This window comes from Hemicordylus capensis, chromosome 7 (assembly GCF_027244095.1).
Source record: "Hemicordylus capensis ecotype Gifberg chromosome 7, rHemCap1.1.pri, whole genome shotgun sequence".
In the NCBI taxonomy this organism is placed as follows: domain Eukaryota; kingdom Metazoa; phylum Chordata; class Lepidosauria; order Squamata; family Cordylidae; genus Hemicordylus; species Hemicordylus capensis.
Genome location: NC_069663.1, coordinates 35,333,647 through 35,355,833, shown reverse-complemented (window position 1 = coordinate 35,355,833; position 22,187 = coordinate 35,333,647). Strand labels below are relative to the sequence as shown.

Here is a 22,187-nt window from a genome sequence, read left to right as displayed (position 1 = left end):
CCCCTTCTGCCAAATGGAAACGCGGGATAACCTTGAGGCTAGAAATGCATCTAGTAAGTGATCATTCAAACCACATTACACCAGCTGCCTGGAAAAACAAGTACATTAGATTATGCCAAGACTGAATTATGGGGGAGGCTAATGCCATTACCGATTCCCCTCTCGGCACAAAGTAGTAACTGGACTCGGTCTTTACTTGAAGATGGATGGATGGACAGACTGATGATTTATGCATTGAGAGATGCATCGGGACAAGGCACTTGGCTAGTCTAAGAATGAAAAAAGTTCCTGCCTAGAAGAGATTAACAAGAACACTGAAGACCCCCTGCCAGCAAAACCCATGTCGAGACCAATAGGGGTTTAATTTGGCTAAATGAAATGGTTGTGTAGTTCAGAGGTTCCAAGGCAGATGCTCTTGCAGAATAAATCTTTAGTCAAATGCATTACATAGGAACATAGAAAGGTGCCATATTCTGAGTCAGACCATTTCCCCATCTAGCTCAGTACTGTCTACACAGACTGGCAGCGGCTTCTCCAGTGTTGCAGGCAGGGATCTCTCTCAGCCCTATCTTAGAGATGCTAGGAAGCATCTTTAGTCGGTGCATCCCTAGGGACAAACTTATGGGGGTGTGAATTAAGCCCTTTAAAACATATGAAATAGCCTTACCCCTTCAAACTATCATTCCCAGGATTCCCCTGGAAGAGGGAATGAATAAATCTGAGTGGCTATGCACCAAGAACCATACATTATAAAGTTGAAGAGATACATGTTTCACATTTGCAGGTAAAGTGGGACAGAAATCCATGAGTGTGGGTGTGTACGCACACGCGCACACACACACACACACACACACACACACACACACACACACACACACACACCCTAGCCAGGGCTACTGGCACAGGGTAATCCAGTGAGCTTCAAAGTGGGACCTGGACCTAGTTCTCCCCAGTCCTAAACTTGCCCTCTTTCTTCCACCCCACCCCAGCTGTCTGGCTTTCGTTGTTTGGAGGAGCAGGTGGCATGGGCCACTTGCCTGAGTTGCTAGGAGTTGTTTGCCTTGTTTCTTTTATTTCTAAATGTGATGGGCCACTTTTCCACAATTCAGTGCACACAAGGCAGTAAAGAAAGCAAACAAACAAAAAAACTCCCCAGCCCTACAAATGTAAAAGCATTAAAATCAATAAAAAGCCCATAAAGCAATCATAAAACCATCATAAAAACTGCATCAAGATCATATATTATAAAATCCACAGGGTAAAGAAAAGCCCAAGATCAATCAAGCTGGCAGCAACTCAGTCAGTTTAAATCTGGGTCCCCATAAACCTGGCAGAGGTTTCCACTAATCACCTACTACATAGTGTTGTCGTTGGGTGAGTTCTTTGGGTAGTGGATTCTGTGGAATTCCAGGGAAGTGAATTCCACCTCTTTGCCATAGTGGGCATTATTTGCCCCAGCTTCCTGGTGGAGGGGTGCTGTAATTTTGATTGCATAATTGGAGCTCAGGAAAAATGCATTGATCACAAAGCCCTTGGGCTTGAACACTCAAACATTTAGGGATGGTTGTTGATCTCCGTATGTGTTCTGTTTTAACCTAGATTGTGAGACTGGGTTGTATTTACCATGTTGTTGTCCTTATAAAATATCTTTGCAAATATTATCTGTCAAGTAATCTCTACTCTGCACTTCAGGAAAAATGATATTTTAAGAATATGTGAACCCTAACGTTGCCAACATTGAATTTTGAAAATACTGGTGCCTTGGTCCTTAGTGTGGGTTGAGCGGCGGGTCCTTGGGCACATTAGGGGTGAGGCCACATTTAGAAGGGCCATATATGGCAGCACTAAAGATCCTGCTGCTGCATTACTATGTTGCTTAGCTCTGCCAACATGGTCTCTCTTGGCTCAACACATTCAGGGGTTGGCGCATCTATGAAGCTAGTCCCCCACACACACAAAATGGTGCTCTGTAGCAACGTTCCTTAATCTAGCTTCCCTTAGTACATATGTAATGGCCCCACAGTTTAAGCATTCACACACAGTGCTGTGTTTTAAAATGTTAAAGGCCACTTTGAAGACATGATGGTCAAAAGGTTGGTTATAAATGAGAGAATGATAGTTGAACTTTGCTCAAAAAGTTCCTGTTTTACTCTAGGACATGTTTCAGACTGTTATGGTGGAGGCAAATCTAGCAAATGCTTGGTGGCTAATCCCCACTCCATCCAAGACAGTTTTCTGTTTGGCAATCCTAGAAAAATGTGCCCTTGCACATGGACAGCTTTTAGAAGCAATTCTTACCCAGAAAGCTGTAAGGCAGGGTTGCATTTTAGCCCCACTCCTGTTCAATTTTTATATAAATGCCTTGGTGGAGAGGCTGAATAATTTAGATCACCACCCTCCAAAATTTTGATACCTATCTGTGCTCCTTTGTGCGGATGATACTGTGATTCCCCACCCCCACCCCCCGGACTCCTGTTGGGTTAAGAAGAGTATTGTGGGCTCTTGCATGCTACTGCAGGGAAGATTCCTTGCAGGTTAATTACCAAAAATCTAAAATAATGATGTTTGTGAAGTCCTCTAAAAAGTTGGAGTATTGATGGATTTAAAATTGAGCAAGTTGACCATTTTAAACATTCAGGGGTAGTTTTCCAAGCAAAAGACAGTTAACATGTGCTTAAAGAGTTTATAGTGCCAAATACTCAAAGAAGTATTTCAGCAATTTTGGCTTTTTCCGAACTAGAGGTGGGCAGTTTATCTCGGCTGCTATCAAACTATATGAAGCTAAAGCATTAGCCCATCTCCTATATGGTGCCCAGGTCCCCTTATATTCCAATTTTGTGGCCTTAGAAACAACCCAAACCAAATTTCTGAGAAGCCTATTTCAAGTGCCTTGCTGTGTGCCTCGTGGGATTTTATGTTTAGAGGCAGGTGTACCAAGTGTGGAAACCAGGGTCTGGCTAGTGGAATGTAATTCATGGTTAAAGCTTATCTTTCTCTCTAAGGGTTTGGAACCTTTGATACTGGCTGACTTTCAATCTTGATAGAAATTACTAATAGCAAAGAAATTTCATTTACTTGGATTCTCTCGTGAGCTATTGATAGCATGGGGTGCCAAGTTGGCCCTCAAACAAAGACTCCTAAATATTGCACGCCAAAACGATCTGAGTTATTTTACAAACAAGTTTTACCTTGGGAACCAAATATATAACTCCAGACCAGCTACATGCCTTAGCATGTTAGCGGCGTCTAAGTATAGAAGGATGATCTCATTGGCACATTTTAATGCTCTCCCATCAGCTGTCCTGGAGAGCAAATTTAAGTAGATTCCTTATGAGGAGTGGGTATACCCATGTGGAGATGGAGCAGTTGAGTCTATAGTCCATGCTTTATTACATGGTGCTTTTTATTGAGATTATCGTATTTCTCTTATAGCTCCTTTACTAAGAAACTGTCTAGACTGTTCAAATTAGTTTTTTGTTTGCTTTCTTCTTGCTGACCATGATTCTGATGTTACATATAGCCAAGTCCTTTGCGGTGGCCTGTAGAATCAGACGAACTCTAATACCTAGTCCAATTGTTATACTTTAGGATGGTTTGATATTAATGTTTACATTAATGCTGCCCAGAGCCTTTGGATGGATAGGATGGTATAGAAATGTGATAGATAGATAGATAGATAGATAGATAGATAGATAGATAGATAGATAGATTTATTTTTTAATCTGACTACTTTGTATTGCTGATCAGAGACCAAAACAAAAAAACCTAAAGTGAACAAAATGTCCCCTCACACACACACCCCCAAAAGACTACTCTTATCAAAATTCTTTGGATTTGCCTCAAAGGTTTTCCTGCAAAGGAACTCACTTTTTTTTTTTTTTTTTTTGCCTTAACTGAAATGTAAATGGCAGTCTACTAGATGTTATTGTCTGGATTTGGTACTTTAATTATCGGGCCCTTTCCAAGGGTCTAGGATAACTAACTATTATTTAGATATATTATTATTATTGTTGTTGTTGTTTACACAGTCAGACAGGTGTTATTGACTGGTTGTTTGTTTTTATTATTTATTTATTTATTTATTTATTTATTTATTTATTTACACAGTCAGACAGGTTTATTAACTGGTTTGTTTTATCCAGACATCGAGTCCTTCCCAAGGACCTGGGATGGCTGAATTTTGTTATCAATGTTGTTGCTGTTATTATAGATATCGTTGCAAAATATAGGCTGTTCCCAGTAAAGCTGCTTTTTGTAATTGGCTGATGGTGATTTCTGTGGCCCCTATGGTGTTGAGGAGCTCTTCAAGTTGTTGTTGTTGTTGTTGTTGTTATTGTTGTTGTTGTTATTATTATTATTATTATTATTATTTTCTTTCATGACAGTTTAACAGGTACAACAGTCCCTGATCTGATTGTCAGCACCCAACATCAGATGTGGCTTCTCTTCCAGACAGACAGTGTCAGGAACTTGCTGGGATTTAAAGCGACTTATGAAGGTAATCAAATTCATTTATGTATTCATTTTTCCTTCCTTGGGGGCCTCTTGCCAAGGAGAAACCAAGAGTTGTGGACTTAACAAAGGAAGATGCCATGAGATAGCAATGCAGTTTCCTTCCGCTGATGTGCACACCATCCTCTTTTTTCGAGAGTTCCAGCACTTTAATGGCTAGGGCCGTTGTTTCCCAGTGTTCTCCTTTCAGGAGGAATCCTGTGCATGCTAATTGATCTCTCGAAGGACCTCAGATTGTTGGGCCTTGGTATTGCCCCTTGTGCACAGAGAACATGCAATGAACCTGACATCCCCTGTGACTGGAAAGTACAAGAGTAGATCCACAGCAGGATGTCTGCTGCCTTTCAAGGAAGCTGAGCTGCTGTGCCTGGTCTTTGCGTTGAGGATCCCCTAGTAAGTGTCTGCCAAACTCAAGGGCTCCCTCAACAGATCATCTGAAACCTGCCAGGCTAGATGAATGGGGAGGCTGGATAGAGACAAAGGGTAGAGATATTCTTTTAGTACACAAAGTGCTTGAAGACAGGTGCCAGCAGGACTGCTACTTTGACAAAATGCAGATCTCTGCCTTGAGCAACCACCTAGAACTACTGTTTAACTGTGTGTTTTATTATGCTAATATGTTCTTTAATATACTGAAAAACAAGGCAAGATTGAAGAGAGTATATTAAAGTGAAGCAATTAACCACTGAGAGGGGACTTGTCGGGAATCTTCTCTTGCCAACATTTTTGCTACCCAAATGCTGTTCCATTTCTCAGGAAAGGTTTCCTACAGTTTGTGGGGTATCAGTCCAGAGATCTTTCCCAATCCTGTTCTCTCTGATCTTTTAAACTGGAAACATTGGGGGTTACTTTGGCACCTGAGAGGAAGCAGGCAAAAACTGAGCTGTGGCAAAATCCATTATCATCAACAAAAGAAGGGAGGTGGCTGCGAAGGAATGGGAAGGTCACCCAGGAGGGTGACCTAAATCCTTGGTGCTGCTAGAGCGGCTGTCTATTGTCATGTTGTTCTTGTTTAGAACGTTTGCATGGTGCTTTTCAACAACAGCACAATCTCGCAGCAGCTGTTTACGTCATCCCAAAGGGGCCTCCACACCAAGAAGAACCAGACCAGCAACAGCCACAGGAAGGAATGCTAGGGTGGGCTGAATAGGGCCAGTTGCTCTCCTCCACTTCAAAAGGTGCCTCTTTGCCTCGCTAGGAAGTGTCCACACATCTAGTGAACTTTCTGGAGATTTAGTCTTTCAAAGAAATGCCATGCAAACCTGCCTTATACCAAGACTCCTGATTCATCTTACCCAGTATTGCCTTCTCTGACTGGCAATAGTTCTCTGAAGCCCTAGGCCGTGGAGGGTTGCCCAGCTCTGCTAACGAAGACTCATTAACTGTAGATACTTAGATTTTAACCAAGAACCTTGTGCACACAAACCATGAGGCTGTTCTCACATGCAGCCTAACCCAGGCTATAGGCTGCACGTGAGAACCGCTGGGTTTGGGCCTGATCCTAGTGGGGCCGCGCCATCTAGCCCTGCTTCTTAGCCCAGCTGTTGCTGACGTTAAGGGAGCGAGTGCTCGTGTGCAAGCCAGGCTCATGGGCTTGGGGCTCATGTGCAAGCTGGGCTACTGCTGGCCCAGCTCCACACAAAGATGGGCACCTAGCGTGCCCGTCCCTTGGGGGAATCCCCCAATGCATCGTGCATGCCGCGTGGCACATTGTGGGATCCACGGAGGCCAGGACGAGTCCCAGACGGTTTACCAGCGCAGCTGGGAGCAGCGTGGAGATTGATCTGCGCTGCTCTCGGCAGCGCTGCTTGTGGGTATGCGGCTTGCACACCACCCAAGATGTCAGCAGTCGTCGGCAGGAGGGGAAGGTGGATTGATCCCTGCCTTCCCCCTCACCCTGCCCGACTGCATATGTGTGTAGCCGTATGCACAGCCCCCATGTGTTTTACCACAGAGCAATGGCTGCTGTCCTAATTAGTGGTGAGTGTTCACACACACACTTTTCATGCCTTCCAGTTGTCTCATCCAGGGGCGTAGCTAGGGGAGAGGGGGCCCGTGTTCATCCCTCTCTCTGGCGGCACCCCAGAATGAGGGAGATATTGAAGAAAATAGGGAGGGGTGGAACTGGAGGGCCCTCAGGAGCTGGGGGCCCGTGTTCTTTGAACCCTTTTGCTCAATTACAGCTACGCCCCTGGTCTCATCAAAAGGATACTGCAGGTTTTCAGGCACGTCTTTTGACTCACTTCAGCCTTTGATTCACCCCTAGAACGTGCAGGCAAATCAATCCTGGACACGGGTTTAGGAGGGTGTGTTCCTGGGATAATTAATCTTTTAAACTGACTCTCATGGCCGTTGCAAAGGTGTTCTGGAACAAAAATATATTAAGAAGACTCTGTTCAACTATTTCTACTGTATGAGTGAGCTCTTTGTAGCCTTTCATTAAACATTAGTGCTTGTAGGTTACTGTATTATTTAAGGAAAAGGCTATTCTCAGTCACAATGAGTTAATCTTTGTTGATAGCCAAAGAGCAGCTTGTCTTTTTGGATGTTAGTTATTGTAGATCGTTTGGCAGTTCGTTTCAGAAGATAACTGTGTTAAGCCAAGCAAAGTGCAGGACTTGAAATTGGCAGTCTCGTAGCTTCGGAGAATGCAGCTCAGTCCTACGCAGTGGATGGTGGGGAGCCAACCTGCCACGTGAACCGCCACTTGGGGGCCATCGCCTGTCCCACACACCTACTGCTTGCCCGGGCCACGAGCAACCCAGACCCATCTGCCAGGTCCCCATTTGCATGTGCGGTATCCAAAAAGGGCCATGGTGGTGGTTCGGGCATGTGTGCCAGCAGTCTCTAGAAGCAGCAGAGAAGATACTGGGGGGATGGCCACGTTAGGAGACGAGGAAGAGCGCAGTCGGAGGGGTTCAGTGACCCTTTCAGTGGCTTATGATCTCTCCTTCGGGAGGTGGGCTTTGAGTAGGCTTTCCTGTCCTTGTGAGTCAGATGCAGGGTCTTATAAAGCCAGTCTTTGGTCAGAGAGGATTTTCTCTCTCTCTCTCTCACAGCTCTAGAACCAGGGGTCATACCATGAAACTGAAGGCCAGAAAAGTTAGGACCAACCAAAGGAAGAACTTTTTCCACATAGCACATATGTAAGCCAGCGTGGTGTAGTGGTTAGAGTGCTGGACTAGGACCGGGGAGACCCGAGTTCAAATCCCCATTCAGCCATGAAACTAGCTGGGTGACTCTGGGCCAGTCACTTCTCTCTCAGCCTAACCTACTTCACAGGGTTGTTGTGAAAGAGAACTCATGTATGTAGTACACCGCTCTGGGCTCCTTGGAGGAAGAGCGGGATATAAATGTAATAATAATGATAATAATAATAATAATGGCCATAGGGGCCACAGAAATCACCATCAGCCAATTACAAAAAGCAACTTTACTGGGAACAGCCTTATATTCTGCGACAATATCTATAACAATTGACAATAAAATTCAGCCATCCCAGGTCCTTGGGAAGGACTCGATGTCTGGATAAAACAAATCAGTCAATAATTCCTGTCTGACTGTGTAAATAAATAAATAATAATAATTGAAATTGAAAGGCTGTGGCAGAAAAAGACCAGAATCATCCCAGTGGTAATTGGTGCCCTAGGTGCAATTCCAAATCAACTTGAAGAGCACCTCAACACCATAGGGGCCACAGAAATCACCATCAGCCAATTACAAAAAGCAACTTTACTGGGAACAGCCTATATTCTGCGATGATATCTATAATAACAGCAACAACACTGATAATAAAATTCAGCCATCCTAGGTCCTTGGGAAGGACTCGATGTCTGGATAAAACAAACCAGTCAATAACACCTGTCTGACTGTGTAAATAAATTAATCATCATCATCATCATCTGTGGAATTCTCTGCCATGGAATGTGGTGAGGGCCACTTGCTTGGATGGTTTTAAAATGGTCTTGGACCTGCCCTCCATGAATCTGTCTATCAATGGTTATTAGTCTGGTGGCTATAGGGCCCCAAAGCCCCAAAGCCCCAATACCAGTTACAAGGGAGTAATGGCAGGAGAGAGGGCGTGCTACTTAAGGCATGTCCCTTGCTTAATAACCATGACTTGGCTAGGAATATAGAAAGCTGCCTTACACCAAGTCAGACCATTGGTCCATCTAGCTTGGTATTGTCTACACTGACTGCCTGGAGATGTCACCAGGGATTGAACCTGGGACCTTTTGCTCCTGAGCTGTGGCCCCAGCCCCAAATCCTTATACCCAGTCAGCTCATTGGTTCAACTAGCTCAGCATTGTCCATACTGACTGGCAGCATCTCTCCAAGATTTCAGGCAGGAGTCTCTCCCAGCCCTATCTGGAGATGCTGCCAATGGTCGAACCTGGGTCAATTCCACAGGGAGAAATTTATGTTCCTCCAAGGCAATGCTTCTCAATGCAGTCAACTTGCAACAAGCTGCACCCTACCAGCAGCAGCCAAGGATATTGAAGTGAAGGCAGGGAAATGGCAGATGCCAGGGAACAGGCTGCTGTCAGAGTACACTCAGCTTGTACACAGATTATGTTCAACACTCATGTGAACTATATGCAGTGTACACAGGTCCAGATCTATACATGAACAAGTGAGCAGCTGTTCCCTGCCTGGCTGTTTTGTGCTGTTTCAGTGCCCACCAGCGCTGCACAGCAAGACATTCATCCTGATTCAGCTGGAGCTGCAGGTCATTATTCATGGACTAATTGGGATAGGAAAGGATTGGTCGTGCACATTCCAGTGCAGATGTCACCTGTCCGTGCTGCATTCCTTTCCACGGGATGTCTTCCACTGGAATGTGCATCCTCATTCTGAGCAAACCGGGCATCCCTGCTCAGCCGGATTGGGGTGAGGGAGGTTCTGCCTGCTCCCTTGGCAACTGGGGCATGTCCCCTCTTCCCCACAGCAGCTGTCCCCTTGCAAACAATTTCTGAACTCCCTCACAAGGGGGGTGTTTTGCCGGGAGGGGGCAGAATGTTCATGGAACTCACCCCCTGTTCAGCTCTAGACTGAATGGCAGAATACGGAGAGCGTAGCTCAGAGCCTGCTGGGAGCCCTCCCCTCTGGGTAGCTTCCCACTAATTGAACCAGCTGCATGAAAGAAACGGGTGGTGGTGATCCACCGCCTTGAAAGTGCTTTGAGTTGGAGCATAAAGCGAGAAATGTTGAAGGGAAGGCAGCAATTAGTGGGCTGCCAGTTAGATGATGGAATTATGTGCAACACACACACACAAATTTCAGAGGCAGCTTTATGGCCCAACTTGTCTAGAAGAAATTGCAGCTAATGGAACCGTATGAAGTTGAGGCAAAAAACCAAAACAAAAATTCCCTGGGGAAAAAGGGGGAGATTGGCTTATATGGGATGCTTAAATAGCTATATATCCTGGAGACTCTCTCCATCTTGGAGTGTAATGAAATGCTAGAGTGCCAATGTGGAAAATGGAATTGCTAATCTTATTCCTGATAAGAAGATAGGAAAGAAGTGCCCAGGAGTAAGATGTCCAGGGCGCGGGTGGGGTCAGAGCTGGTACAGCAACATCAGGACTATTCCCTCTCCCACACCAGCCATGCATTTGTTGAATGCATAAGGAACTAATCAGAACTGTGCCCTCTGGCCACACCCACCACTGCTCATAATTTTAATGTCCATTTGAAGTGGTTTTGTGCATGCAAAGATGCACATGCATTGGATGTCTCCATGTGATCAGGGTCTCTGGGGTGATCAGGGAGCCCTCTGCATAAACCGCCTCTGCACACTAATCTTGAATGCAAGGGTGTCAGACCCATCACTGGTGGGTGCACTGACATTGTGTGGTGAGAAACAAGTCCTGTTATCCAGAATGTAGAGTTGGGCTTCGATTTAGATACCTCCTGAGCCAAAAGGTGGGGGAATTGTTCATTGCGCCCACCAAGGGTAGGATTAGAAGCTATTAGAAGCTCTAGGGAGTCCTGCTTACCCTCCTGCATTCTTAGCAGTATCTTATCTTGAATTCTGACTTGATTTGTTACTTATAAATATGTTTAGTTAATTTAATAATAATAATAATAATAATAATAATAATAATAATAATAATAATAATAATTTGATTTCTATACCGCCCTTCCAAAAATGGCTCAGGGCAGTTTACACAGAGAAATAATAAATAAATAAGATGGATCCTTGTCCCCAAAGGGCTCACAATATAAAAGAAATGTAAGATAGACACCAGCAACAGTCACTGGAAGGATGCTGTGCTGGGGGCAGAGAGGGCCAGTTACTCTCCCCCTGCTAAATAAAGAGGATCACCACGGTAAAAGGTGCCTCTTTGCCCAGTTAGCAGAGCACCATCTTGGACAATGGGTGCACGATTCTTTGTATTTCACACAGACAAAAGATTCCGAGGATCACAAAAGGTCAGCTTTCCAAGTTATGCAATTTCTCAGACCTCAAACAATAAAACCTGTCAACCCTGACTCAGACGTGCAGGAATTTCTAGAAGAACCAATGCCTGTGAATTCCTGGAGCCTTAGATTCAAAGCCAACTGATTTACTAACTTGAGGTCTGGTGCAGGCGATGTGAACTGAAGGTCATGCCCACAACAGGGCAGCTTTATATTTTAACAAATAATTTATGGCTAACTGCTATCAAACAGATCCACATAAAACAGGCTCCATTATCATGCTCATGCCATATTGGTACAGTCACTTCATGGTAAGGGTTTTTAAACTTGGATCCCAAGATGTTGTTGGGCTACAACTCCCATCATCCCGAGACACTGTGGCTTTTGTTTTCGAACCCCTACCGTAAGGTGATTTTCCCTCTCCCATTTCATTGTGATAAAGATTTATTTTCCAAATTTGGGATTCGTGTTCACCACATCGTGGGAAATGATTTCCCAAGATGTGAGGAAATGTTTCTTGGGATAGGGTGAGTATTGGGTCTCTCTCCATGGGGGTTGCATTCTGAAGTCAGTTTTTCTGTTTCTGAAGGCAGTCAGGAAAATTCTCCTTGTGGCACTTTTGCGGTCAGATGTGGATGCAAAATTGGGTCTCAGCAAAAGGTTTGCTGCACTGCAGTACAAGAACAAGGAACAGGGGATAAGGGGTCATGAAGAGGTCTGATCCAGCAGTCTTAGAGTCCAGTCGCCACCAAATGTTGCCTAGCATGAAATTTCAAAGTGAATTTGTAGGTTCCAGTAAGACAACTCCCTAACTTTCCACCAAATGTTGCCAAAGCAAGATTTTCATGTGAATTTGTGCACTGTTCAGGTGGCCTCATGATTCTCACCCTAGCTAATAGTAGGATCAGCACTGGACCCAGCCCCAGGCCCTGACAGCAGGCCAGAGCCCAAGAGAGCTCCAGAGTTGGAGACACCCTCCTGCCCAAACACCACTCTCAGAACTCAAGCCTCCTGAAGTGTAAAAACCAAGCGACCTGAGGAGCCAGTCCCTCCTACATCTTGTACTCTAATACCTACATGCAAGCGCCAGCTTCAGGTCTAGGCACAATCAGGTAGAGAGGAGGAAGCCAGACTCCAAGTCAGAAAGCTGCCCCTTTAAGGCAGCCACTCTCCAGGTAGAGAGGCGCTGTCCAGGAAGGATAGCCTGAGCTCAGAGCTATTGAAGTGCTCAGGCTACCATTGACAGCTTTTGGGTCAGCTTGTCCCATGGAGCTGTCTGTGGTGCTGCAACCCAACCTGTACCACCTTGCCACATTCCTAAATGTGTGGGCTCTTATCCACAGAACAGGCAGATGGAACATCTGTAGAATATTTAGGGAAACAAGAATGAGTTATAATAAGATCAGAACTTCTTGGGGGGGGGGACCCTGTAGAACAAACATGCTTGTATTCCTTGTCAGTCCTTGTCTTTGAATATAGCCAGTGGATTTTTAATATAGCTGAATATCTAGAGCAATCCGACTGGAGGTGGGTGGAAGAGAGGGTGCTGTGTTTGAGGGGGTGCCTGTCAGCTTGACTCCACCTTTCATAATCCGCTAAGATCAGCCCTCTTGGCTGGACTTCATTATAGTAGCTGAGCTCCTTATTTAATCCGCTAATTAGAGTCTTTAGTGGGGCTGAATTTTCATATTGAAATGTAATTGGATAAACCATTGACTTAAATAAGTAGGCCTCCGAGGAAAGAGTTACTTAAAAAAACACACACCGCCCTTTACATTCTGCTGTCTTACAGGCAGGTGAAGATAGGAAGCATATTCACACGACCAGAGGCAGGGTGGGTGGGAAGGCTGCACAAAAATTACCTTCCCCTCAGATGATCTCCATGCCCTTCCCGCCACCACCTAGATGTGCAGCTTGGCTGAGCACATGAGTATTTGTCCTTGGAGCTGCGCAGCTTTCTGGAGGCTGAGACAGTGGCCTCCGGGAATCCTTTAATTGGGGGATCTCCCATGAGATGGGTGCTCTAGGCACCTGTCTCTGTGACCTAGAGGTCATATGACCATGGAACTGGGGCTGAGGGTCTGCTTGCACTCTTAACTCTGGCTAACAGCCAGACTACGGAGCTGGGTTTGGTGGTGCACCAGTGCAAGGATCTGTGTGGATCCCAGCAGTTCTCACAGGCAGTGAAGAGAGAATTTCCTGCTCATGAGAATTGACTTAGAGTGTTTCCTAAGCCATTGCGGTCTTAAACTCATTCAGACAGATGATGTGCTTATGAGGTTAAATTATTATATATTTTCATTTTTTAATATATTGAATATAAACATTTCCCATCAGGATAAAAAGCTCTCTAGGTAACTTCTGTGTATTAATACAAAATACAACAAGATAGCAATTTAAAAACATTTTAAAAGCAGCAGCATTTAGAAATCTCAACATAGAGACACAAAAATTCAAAAGAGTTGGACAAAAAACCACATTTTTATCTGGTGCCAGAAAGAATATATAGAAGGCACCAAGCAAATTTATTTTGAGAGGGAATTCCACAGGTGGGGTGCCATAGCTAAAAAGCCAGTTTTCCTTGTTCCAGACCAGCATCTGCCATGACACTGAGTTGGACGTCCAGCAAAGAGAACAGGGCATTGACCAGAGAGGAAGATAGTAGGAAATCAGGACCCTGGACAGCGCCCAGTTCATGTTTCAGGACTTGGACAGATCACTGCAGGGCTGCCTGCATTAAAAGTAAAGTATGCTGCCCAGTCGGTTTCGACTCCTGGCACCCACAGAGCCCTGTGGTTGTCTTTGGTAGATACAGGAGGTGTTTACCATTGCCTGCTCCTACACAGTATGAGATGATGCCTTTCAGCATCTTTCCTATATTGCTGCTGCCCGATAGAGGTGTTTCCCATAGTCCAGGGAAAATACCAGTGGGGTTTCGAACTGGCAACCTCTGGCTTGATAATCAAGTCATTTCCCCACTTACATCCACCAAAAACATCATAGGATGCTTCCTCCCCTCTGTCTTGCTAGCCTCCACGACCTCTCAGCCTTAGCAAACATGCTGGACATGGGGTAGATTTTGGCTCAACTCTAGCCTTAACACAGAATTGACTGGCAAAATGCAAGGAGGGCACAGAGAAGGATCCAGATATTACTGAGCATCACAAGAGGTGACTTTCCTAATGCCCCCTCCATGCACGGCACTATTTTCTGCTAAGAATAGTTGTGTATATATTTGTGTATACTGTATATTTTTAAGTATATATCCTGCTCTTCCTCCAAGGAGCCCAGAGCGGTGTACATGGTTATGTTTATCCTCATGACAACCCTGTGAGGGAGGTTAGGTTGAGAGATACATGACTGGCCCAGAGTTACCCATGGAGCTTCATGGCTGATTGGGGATTTGAACCTGCATTCTAGTCCAGCACGAACCCCTATGCTGTGCCTGGAGAAGGAGCAAATCTCTGAATGCTTCAAGGTGAGCAGCAAGAGGCACAGGAAGTGAATACTCCAGCCACGATGCAGTGCACCTGCAGAGGATCGCTGTTTCTAGGACTGACATGTCACAGAGCAGGAAGCAGGCGGTTCTAGTCTCTAGTAGACCCACACGATCAAACCATGCTCTCTCCAGGCAGAGAGAACACATCTGTGCCGAAAACCCTTCCTGCGCATCACGCTGCATCTACTTGAATGGCTTCCCTGCTGTATCGGAAGCTTTCCAGGTCTCGTTTTCAAAAGAAGTAGCTCAGAACAAATGGTTTGTATCCGAGTTTCTGTCTATGTATATTCCTTCGCCTCCATGCTGAAACAGCTTTATGAGTTCGCTGACCTTTGTAATGGATGTTTGCCGAATATTCAAGGGATGTTTATTTTTAATGTACTCCTCTCCACACACTTCCCTCTTGCTTTCTGTCGCCGTCTCCTGACTGACTGCTATTGACCTCTCTTAACGACTTTGAAGCTTAATGGAGTGAAAACTAAAAAGGGGACAATGTTTCACGTTGCCAGTTGACATTTGCTCAAGCCATCTGGAGTTTGCATTTGCTAAGGTTTTCCCCTTCCTTATAGTAATGCTTTATTTGCAAAATGAGTCTTCGAGGGGCTCAGGCTTACCTACAAGTCAAACAGACTCCCCTGAGCCAGGAAGCCCTGGTCTTTAATCTCAGGTGTGTCAGGCTGTCTGTGGGTCACAGGCATGCAGCATGCCCCCTCGCCCCTAAGAAAATGCACTCCTCTTTTTAAAAATAAATAAATAATAATATACTTTATTTGTTAGCCACCCCATAACAAATTGTTTTCTGGATCGCCCACAACAGAGGATTAAAACATACAATAAAAACACATAACACATTAAACCATAACGGACAAAAAAGAAGAAAAGAAAATACAATACACAATACAAAACAGCTTTAAAACTCATTTTAAAATTAGCTGAAAATCAGATCAAGTTTGAAAACCAACATTTAAAAGGCCTGGGTGAATAATATTATATTTGAATATTAATTAGTGAATATTATATTTGAAGATTCCAAGATATAGGGAAGATTGCTGGTCTTGTGGTAGCAAGCATGACTTGTCCCCTTAGCTAAGTGGTGTCTGCCCTGGTTGCATATGAAAGGGAGACTAGAAGTGTGAGCACTGGAAGAGATTCCCCTTAGGGGATAGAGCCACTCTGGGAAGAGCATATAGGTTCCAGGTTCCTTCCCTGGCATCTCCAAGATAGGGCTGAGAGAGATTCCTGCCTGCAGCCTTGGAGAAGCCACTGGCAGTCTGTGTAGACAATACTGAGCAAGATGGATCTATGGTATAACTCAGTATATGGCAGCTTCCTATGTTCCTAACAAAAAGGTCTTTACCTTTTTCAGCTGCCCTCTAAATTCCTCAGATGTTTTACTCTAGCTGGGACCTTCAGAATTCACTTTGATCTTTGTTTCAGGCACAATTCGACCACTTCTTGGACTGTGGTAGGGATGTGCAAATTGATTTTAATTCTAATAGATTTGACTCAAATCTGGGTATATCAAGTGCCATTAAAAGGGCAATTAGATTCAAATTGAATTTTTGAAATCCGATTCAAATTTGATTCGAGGGCCATTTGGCACATTTAAAAAACCATTCAGGCCCCCTGGTTGTTTAAAAAAGGTGCCCAAAGAGGCTCAAATTCAATTCGAATTGGAATCAAATTGAAAATTTTGATTTGTGCACATCCCTAGTCTGTGGCTGATCTAGGGTTATGGGAAGAACATTGGCCCTTGGTCTGGGACACTTTTTCTCAGCTAGGCCCACTTTCCAGTTATGGGGGGAGAAAAGTCCCAGTGGAAGGTTTCAGAAAGCTCAGGTTCTGTGGACTGATAGAATTTTCTGAAATAGAATCTTAAGAGTCCAGTTATGACAAGTTTTGGCTAAAATGGATCCCTGAGGTGGAATGTTTAGCCGATGAAGGGTATATTTAATTGAATGCGTCCTCCCTGAGCATATCAAAAAGCAGTAGCCGGCCATCAATAAAGCAGAACAGTGCTCTTGTATATTCTTCACACATGACCACTTTAAAAGGGAATGAATTATAGCTGTTGCTCCTCTTTGTTTTGATGAGAAGGAAAGTAGTGACCCTCCTGTATTGCCTGGCATTATTTAAGAAAGGGTGATTGCCTTGGCTAAGGGGGCTGTGTGGGGACTGGCTGCAGCTTTTTTGGAGACCCTTGGACACTTAGCCTAGCAGGAACAATAAACTGTTTGGGGAGGGGGGCTGGAAGCACAGCTAGTGTGCAGTCTCTTCACTCTGCTCCCTCCCATGGAAAACCTGAAACTCTTGGATCTGCCAGATATAATCTTACACCAAACTGCCACTATTTGTGTAAACCCACAGTGCTACAATTGAACCTGAAATAAATCCAGAAGTAAATTGCCAGGGTGATCATTGGTGGTTCTGTTGTAGCAAGAATAAGCCCAGTACTTCAGATAAGCCCATGCATGGGTGAAGGGCCACTGATTCTACCTGCAGTTTGCAAAATGAGCAAGTCAGCAAAGTGTAGAAGTGAAAATATATGAGATTGTGAGTCGTCTTCTTTTGGCTGAAGACACACAGTCATTGGGCAGGCACTCTAGATGTGAGATCCTTCTTGAAGAGAGAGATGAAAAATTGGAGAGTATTTAAAGGTTCCTTCCAAGTAGGCATGTGCATGAACCTGTTAGGGAGACCCTTTTACGGGCCTCCGAACTCTGGCCAGTTCGAGTATTCGGTGGGGAGGGAGGTTACCTTACTCCTCCTCCCACTTCCCCCCCACCAGCACTAGATTCCTGTAAAAGCTTTTGGGGCGGCAGTGTACCTCCCTGCCGCCCCTTCCCCTCTTCAGCCAGAAGTGGTCAGAAGTACCAGACGCACGTGCACACGTCAAACGGGCTTGTGCGCGATCATGATGTGTGCACATGCCTGATGTGCACATGCACGCCCGGTACTTCCTCCCAAAGAAGGGAAGGGGCGGCAGGGAGGTACACTGCTGCCCCGAAAGCTTTTACAGGAATCGGGGGGGGGGGTTTCCTACCCCGCATCCCTTCGAACCACCCCTGCCTGACTCCATGCACATCCCTACTTCCAAGTGGAAAATGAAGTTTGAAAATATTTCAGGGTTTCCTCCCAGGAAGAAAGCTTGGAGAATGTTCTCTGATGGTTTTTCCAGTTGAATCCTGTTGTCCATGTGTGGCAAACTGAGAACTGAATCATGTGGGTTAACATTTGGGGCTGGATGACTAATCTTTGTGTAATAGGAGATTAGATGTTGGCCTTTCAGCTGTGGCAATAGTTACCCAACATTCCAATTTTTCCAGCCTCGATGTTTTTGAGGTGAGGGTAATTAAAGCTCCACCTCCTTTTGCTTCCTAAATGCTCTGCTCTGTCAGGGATCATCTCTTGGAAGACATTTCTTATGGCCATATGAAGCTGTCTTGTATGGTGCTTGGCTATTCCATCTTGTATATGGAGCCTCAGACTTTCCTGGCCCATAGAGATGCCCAGGATAGATAGTCCCAATCTATCCCTGGTCCCCAAACCTAAGTACACACATTTGATATGGTCTGACACTTCAACTGGGATCCTGGTCAGGGAGATGTTGTTCTTATAGACCACAGCCACTTCACCTCCCCAGCCCGGTTTCTGTAATACATACCAGCTCGGCACCTTCATCCAGAATCAGATCATGGGTGGTTTCTGACTTGTTCTGGGCCGACCTGGCATTACAGAGGAGCAAGGTGAGGTTCCAAGGGTGGTTGGCACTCCTAAAAGGCCAATACCAGACAGATTGCCTCTCCTCAAGGCCATTCCTCTTTTTCATGGAAATGAGGACATGTCTGGGGGACGTATGATAGCCCTAAGAGTTCCAGAGGTTTGGGTTGCTTCCGCTTTGAGGGGGTTTGTTTTCTAAACAGGAGAGAGTTAGTTGGGGAAATGTGAAGAAATGCAACAGATCTATTTTAAGACGGACAGCTATTAATAGCAGGTGACTGACAGGAAATTCCAGCTGCTGCAGTGAATTTAGTCATCTGTGAATTTGTAGATGCTTACATTTATTTCCTTTTGTGTTACTCAAAAATGCTAGGAATTGCTTCCAGCTGGTCTTTTTCTGCCGATCGCTTTATAGGCAAATATATTCCTCACCACTGGTGCCATGAAAGCTGTGTTATGCTGAAAGATCAGTGACCAGAACCCCAATAGTAGGGCTGACATACAATTAACGACAGCTTAGTTGATTAATTCCATGCATGTTAGTTGGCCAGTTAAAACTGCATGAACTGGCGTGTGGGGGAGGGGGGTGAGGGACATTGTTCCAAAAATACATCTATTTCAACCAGTGTCCAAGCATCATTTCTCTGAGCCCAGTATCAACTTTAGAATATGGGCCCACCCTTTCTTACCATGGTTCCTAGTCTGTTTTGAAAAACTGGAGGGTGGGTTGGTGTTGTTTAGTTCTCTTCAATCCCTTTTTTTTTAAGCTCCTTACATTTCTGGCTACTCGATTTGTATGTATTGGGTGGAAGACTGGCATGTATGTCTGTTAATAATAGTTGAGCGAAACATGCCCTTTAAACTCTGCCCCTGCTGCTTTACTGAAGTGTCACCTCTGTGCATTCTGAAGACCAGAGGCCTCACTTCATAACCTCCATGTGTCTGCAGCCCTATACATCCATTCAGCAGCCCTGGCTCCCAGTCTCCCCAGATCTCAATGTTCCTGGTCATTATTATGGTGCTTGTCCCTCCCTCCTGCTGCTATGCCATGTTAGCTTCTGCTTGTGAAGGCCTAATGCCAACAAGGAAATAAGGCCGTCTTGATGGAACATGTCACAGTGATGCATACTTCTCTGTCTGTCAGCATACAAGTTCTAGAGTTTCTTGTAAAAGCTCTCTCTCTCCCTTTCTCACTCATTGCTCTGGAGAGAGTACCGGGCTAGGAGCTCACGTGTCCAAAAGGATCTAAATCTGCTTCTGATTCACTCAAGCCGATCTTACAATCCAGCTAGTCTAGGCACCTCCAAAATATTCAATGAAATAACTTGGCATATTCAATGAAATAACTTCCTCAGGTGTGCTCAACAATCTAATCTCCATTTCCCTTTCATGATAATGGGCTTGCAGCTTAGCCCATGCCTCCCTGGACCCCAAGAAAAAGTATGCTAATTTCCCCCACCACCATGCCTATTATTTTATTTGTTTATTGATTGATTTGATTTGATTTGATTTCTGTACCGCCCTTCCAAAAATGGCTCAGAGTGGTTTACACAGAGAAATAATAAATAAGATGGAACCCTGTCTCCAAAGGGCTCACAATCTAAAAAGAAACATAAGACAGACACCAGCAACAGCCACTGGAGGGATGCTGTGCTGCGGGTGGATAGGGTGGATAGAATCACCACATTAAAAAGGTGCCTCTTTGCCAAGTTAGCAGGGGTCCCTGACCCCTTAGAGTGCTTAGGCCCACTCTCAGTTCACACAGGGTGATACTTAAATTTAGCAGGTACAATGAGCACTCTGGGTGAGCCTTGTGACCTACAAGGAGCCCCTGATCCTCTGCAAGCTGCAAGGTTTCCTCAGCAGACATGTTGATGTAGAAATAATTTCCCGAAGGCAGGACACTTGAAAAACATGAACTACTAGATCTTAGCTCCTGATAGCAATTTCAGTGCATTAATCATTTCCATATATCTTGTGTTTGCTCTTTAATGGGGTGGGGTGGGCTTTGGGGGGCGGGATCAAACTTTTGATTCTGTACAGGTCCCTGACCTTCATATGTTACAAAGCAGTGCTGGCAAAAGCAAAAAGATGCAGATTATTCTGCATTCACTGCTTCTCCATTACATAGGAAGCATCTCCTTGCCTTTCGTTATCTGGCAAAGAGCAGCTGACCTGTTTTGGAGCCTTCCTAGAAACATTTTAATAGCAAAAGAAGCTCATTGCGATTCAACGTGCATCAAAATATGAGAAGGATTAATGCAAATCTTGGATTATGTAATTTTCTCTGTAAGGACAGTGTCACAAAAGAAGCTTCCAATTTGGCATCAGGAACTGAAGAAAGCAAGAGAGAAACGTTTAAGAAAAAAGAGAAGAAGATGACACTGGAGTAGTTGATTACAGATGAAGGGGATAAAAAAAAATCCCAAGAAAGTGGAAGATGAGAAGAATGTGACATAGATTAATAGTGTCAAAACACCAAAGAAGGCATTGAAGGGAGAATGTCCCAGTGCTCATAGCAATGGAGAGGAGAGCAATTCTTTAGAAATCACATAATTGGGGTGGGGGGAGGGAAGGGGAATTGTGCACCAAACATTTCTGGGTTCAGAATACATTTAAACTGTCCTTGGCAGTATTTACTTTCTTAGCAAAAGAAAGGGTATCCTCCCTCCATTTTAGAAATGCACGGACGGGTATATTATACAAGGTTTCATTCTGCAGGGATCATGCTCTCCCTTCCTCCCAGTTTCCCACTCTGTTTCTGTCTTACAGTGGTGCCTCCCCTTTCATTGATGCATCTCTTTCCACCACTTCAGTTTTGATGCTTGTTTACCACCATCACTCAGTTTTCAAGACACTCTCCATCAGCCCAGAAGTGATGGCCCTAGAAGATGGCCCTTCTATATTAGATGGACAGACAGGATGGGATGAGGGGGAAAGGCCAGAAATTGCAATCGGCAGTGAGGCTTTGATAAGGGAGTGTCGTGTTGTGTGACATTTGCTCAGTAGACAGCAGACACTACTTGGGGTTGTGTAGGACAAGTATTGTCTACATGGTTTGTGAGAGAGGATTTTCATGAGTTTTGGGTGGAAAGGGAAGCAGCCTAACCTGAAGAGATGGGGAACCTATCAGAAGCGAATGAAAGCAGCTATTATTTAGGTGGAAAGGTCAGCACAAGTTGATCTCCTTTCTGAATTCACATGGTAAATTTCCCCTTTGGGGTGATGGAGAAGCAGAGACAGAGCAAGAAGCACAAGGCAATTGTGCTTCCTCTCCATTCCCACCACCCTGTTCATTCTTACGCTCAAAATGGTCTGAGCCTCAAAACATTTTCTTAGCAAAGTGACTTTCCAGGCAGCTTGCTCCAGACAATAGTCTTCACAAAATGAAATAACCCGTTTCCCCTCAGGGATGCCATGATGCTGCCCAGGAAATGCTCTCTGCATCTCAGATTAAATATCTGGATGCATTTGAGGTTTCTATGAAAGTTTCTCTCCCCACCACCACCGCCCAGTTTGCATACCTAGAAGTGTTTTAAAATTAACACTGAAGGCAATAAGAATGGGAAAAGCTTTGAAAATTGACCCAGATGTCTTTTGAATGATAAACAAGGCAAGATTACCATTCACACCATGATTATATTTCTTAACTTAACCATGGAAGGGGTCTGCACATGGGTGAGCGGCAGGCAGAAGTGGACAATGCTGTTTTCCTTTGGCTGCAGGTGAGATCCTCGGGTGGCAGCTGTTTCACCCAGCCATCTGAAGAGCACCATTTTGGAGAAGGTTTCAAATAGCAATGTGTTTTGGGGGTTTTGGGAAAACGTTGAAGACTAGAAAACTGCCTTTTAAAATCAGGGGTGGCAAACCAGCACCCCATAGGCCACATAACCCCCTCCTGATTTTTCTCGGCTCCCAAGAGGGTGTTCTATGCTAGGTGGGGGAGCAAGAGGAACAGCCCTGCTTTTAAACTGGCAGATTAGTTTCTCAGGAGAGTAGCCTACAAGGGAAGACTCAGAATTGGGTCTCCCAC

At 44.8% G+C, this 22,187-nt stretch overlaps 1 protein-coding gene across 7 annotated transcripts in view; it reads left to right on the top strand.

The window, feature by feature from the left end:
• CSMD2 (CUB and Sushi multiple domains 2) overlaps positions 1-22,187 on the top strand; it is a 684,208-nt gene that overhangs the window by 419,409 nt on the left and 242,612 nt on the right. For 6 of the 7 annotated variants that reach the window (XM_053267553.1, XM_053267554.1, XM_053267552.1 and 3 more), the window contains one exon: positions 4,386-4,498. The exons of the other annotated variant lie outside the window; for it this stretch is intronic. In XM_053267553.1, the coding sequence (XP_053123528.1) occupies positions 4,386-4,498 (113 nt within the window). The remainder of the gene's footprint in view (positions 1-4,385; positions 4,499-22,187) is intronic. 7 annotated transcript variants of the gene reach the window in all.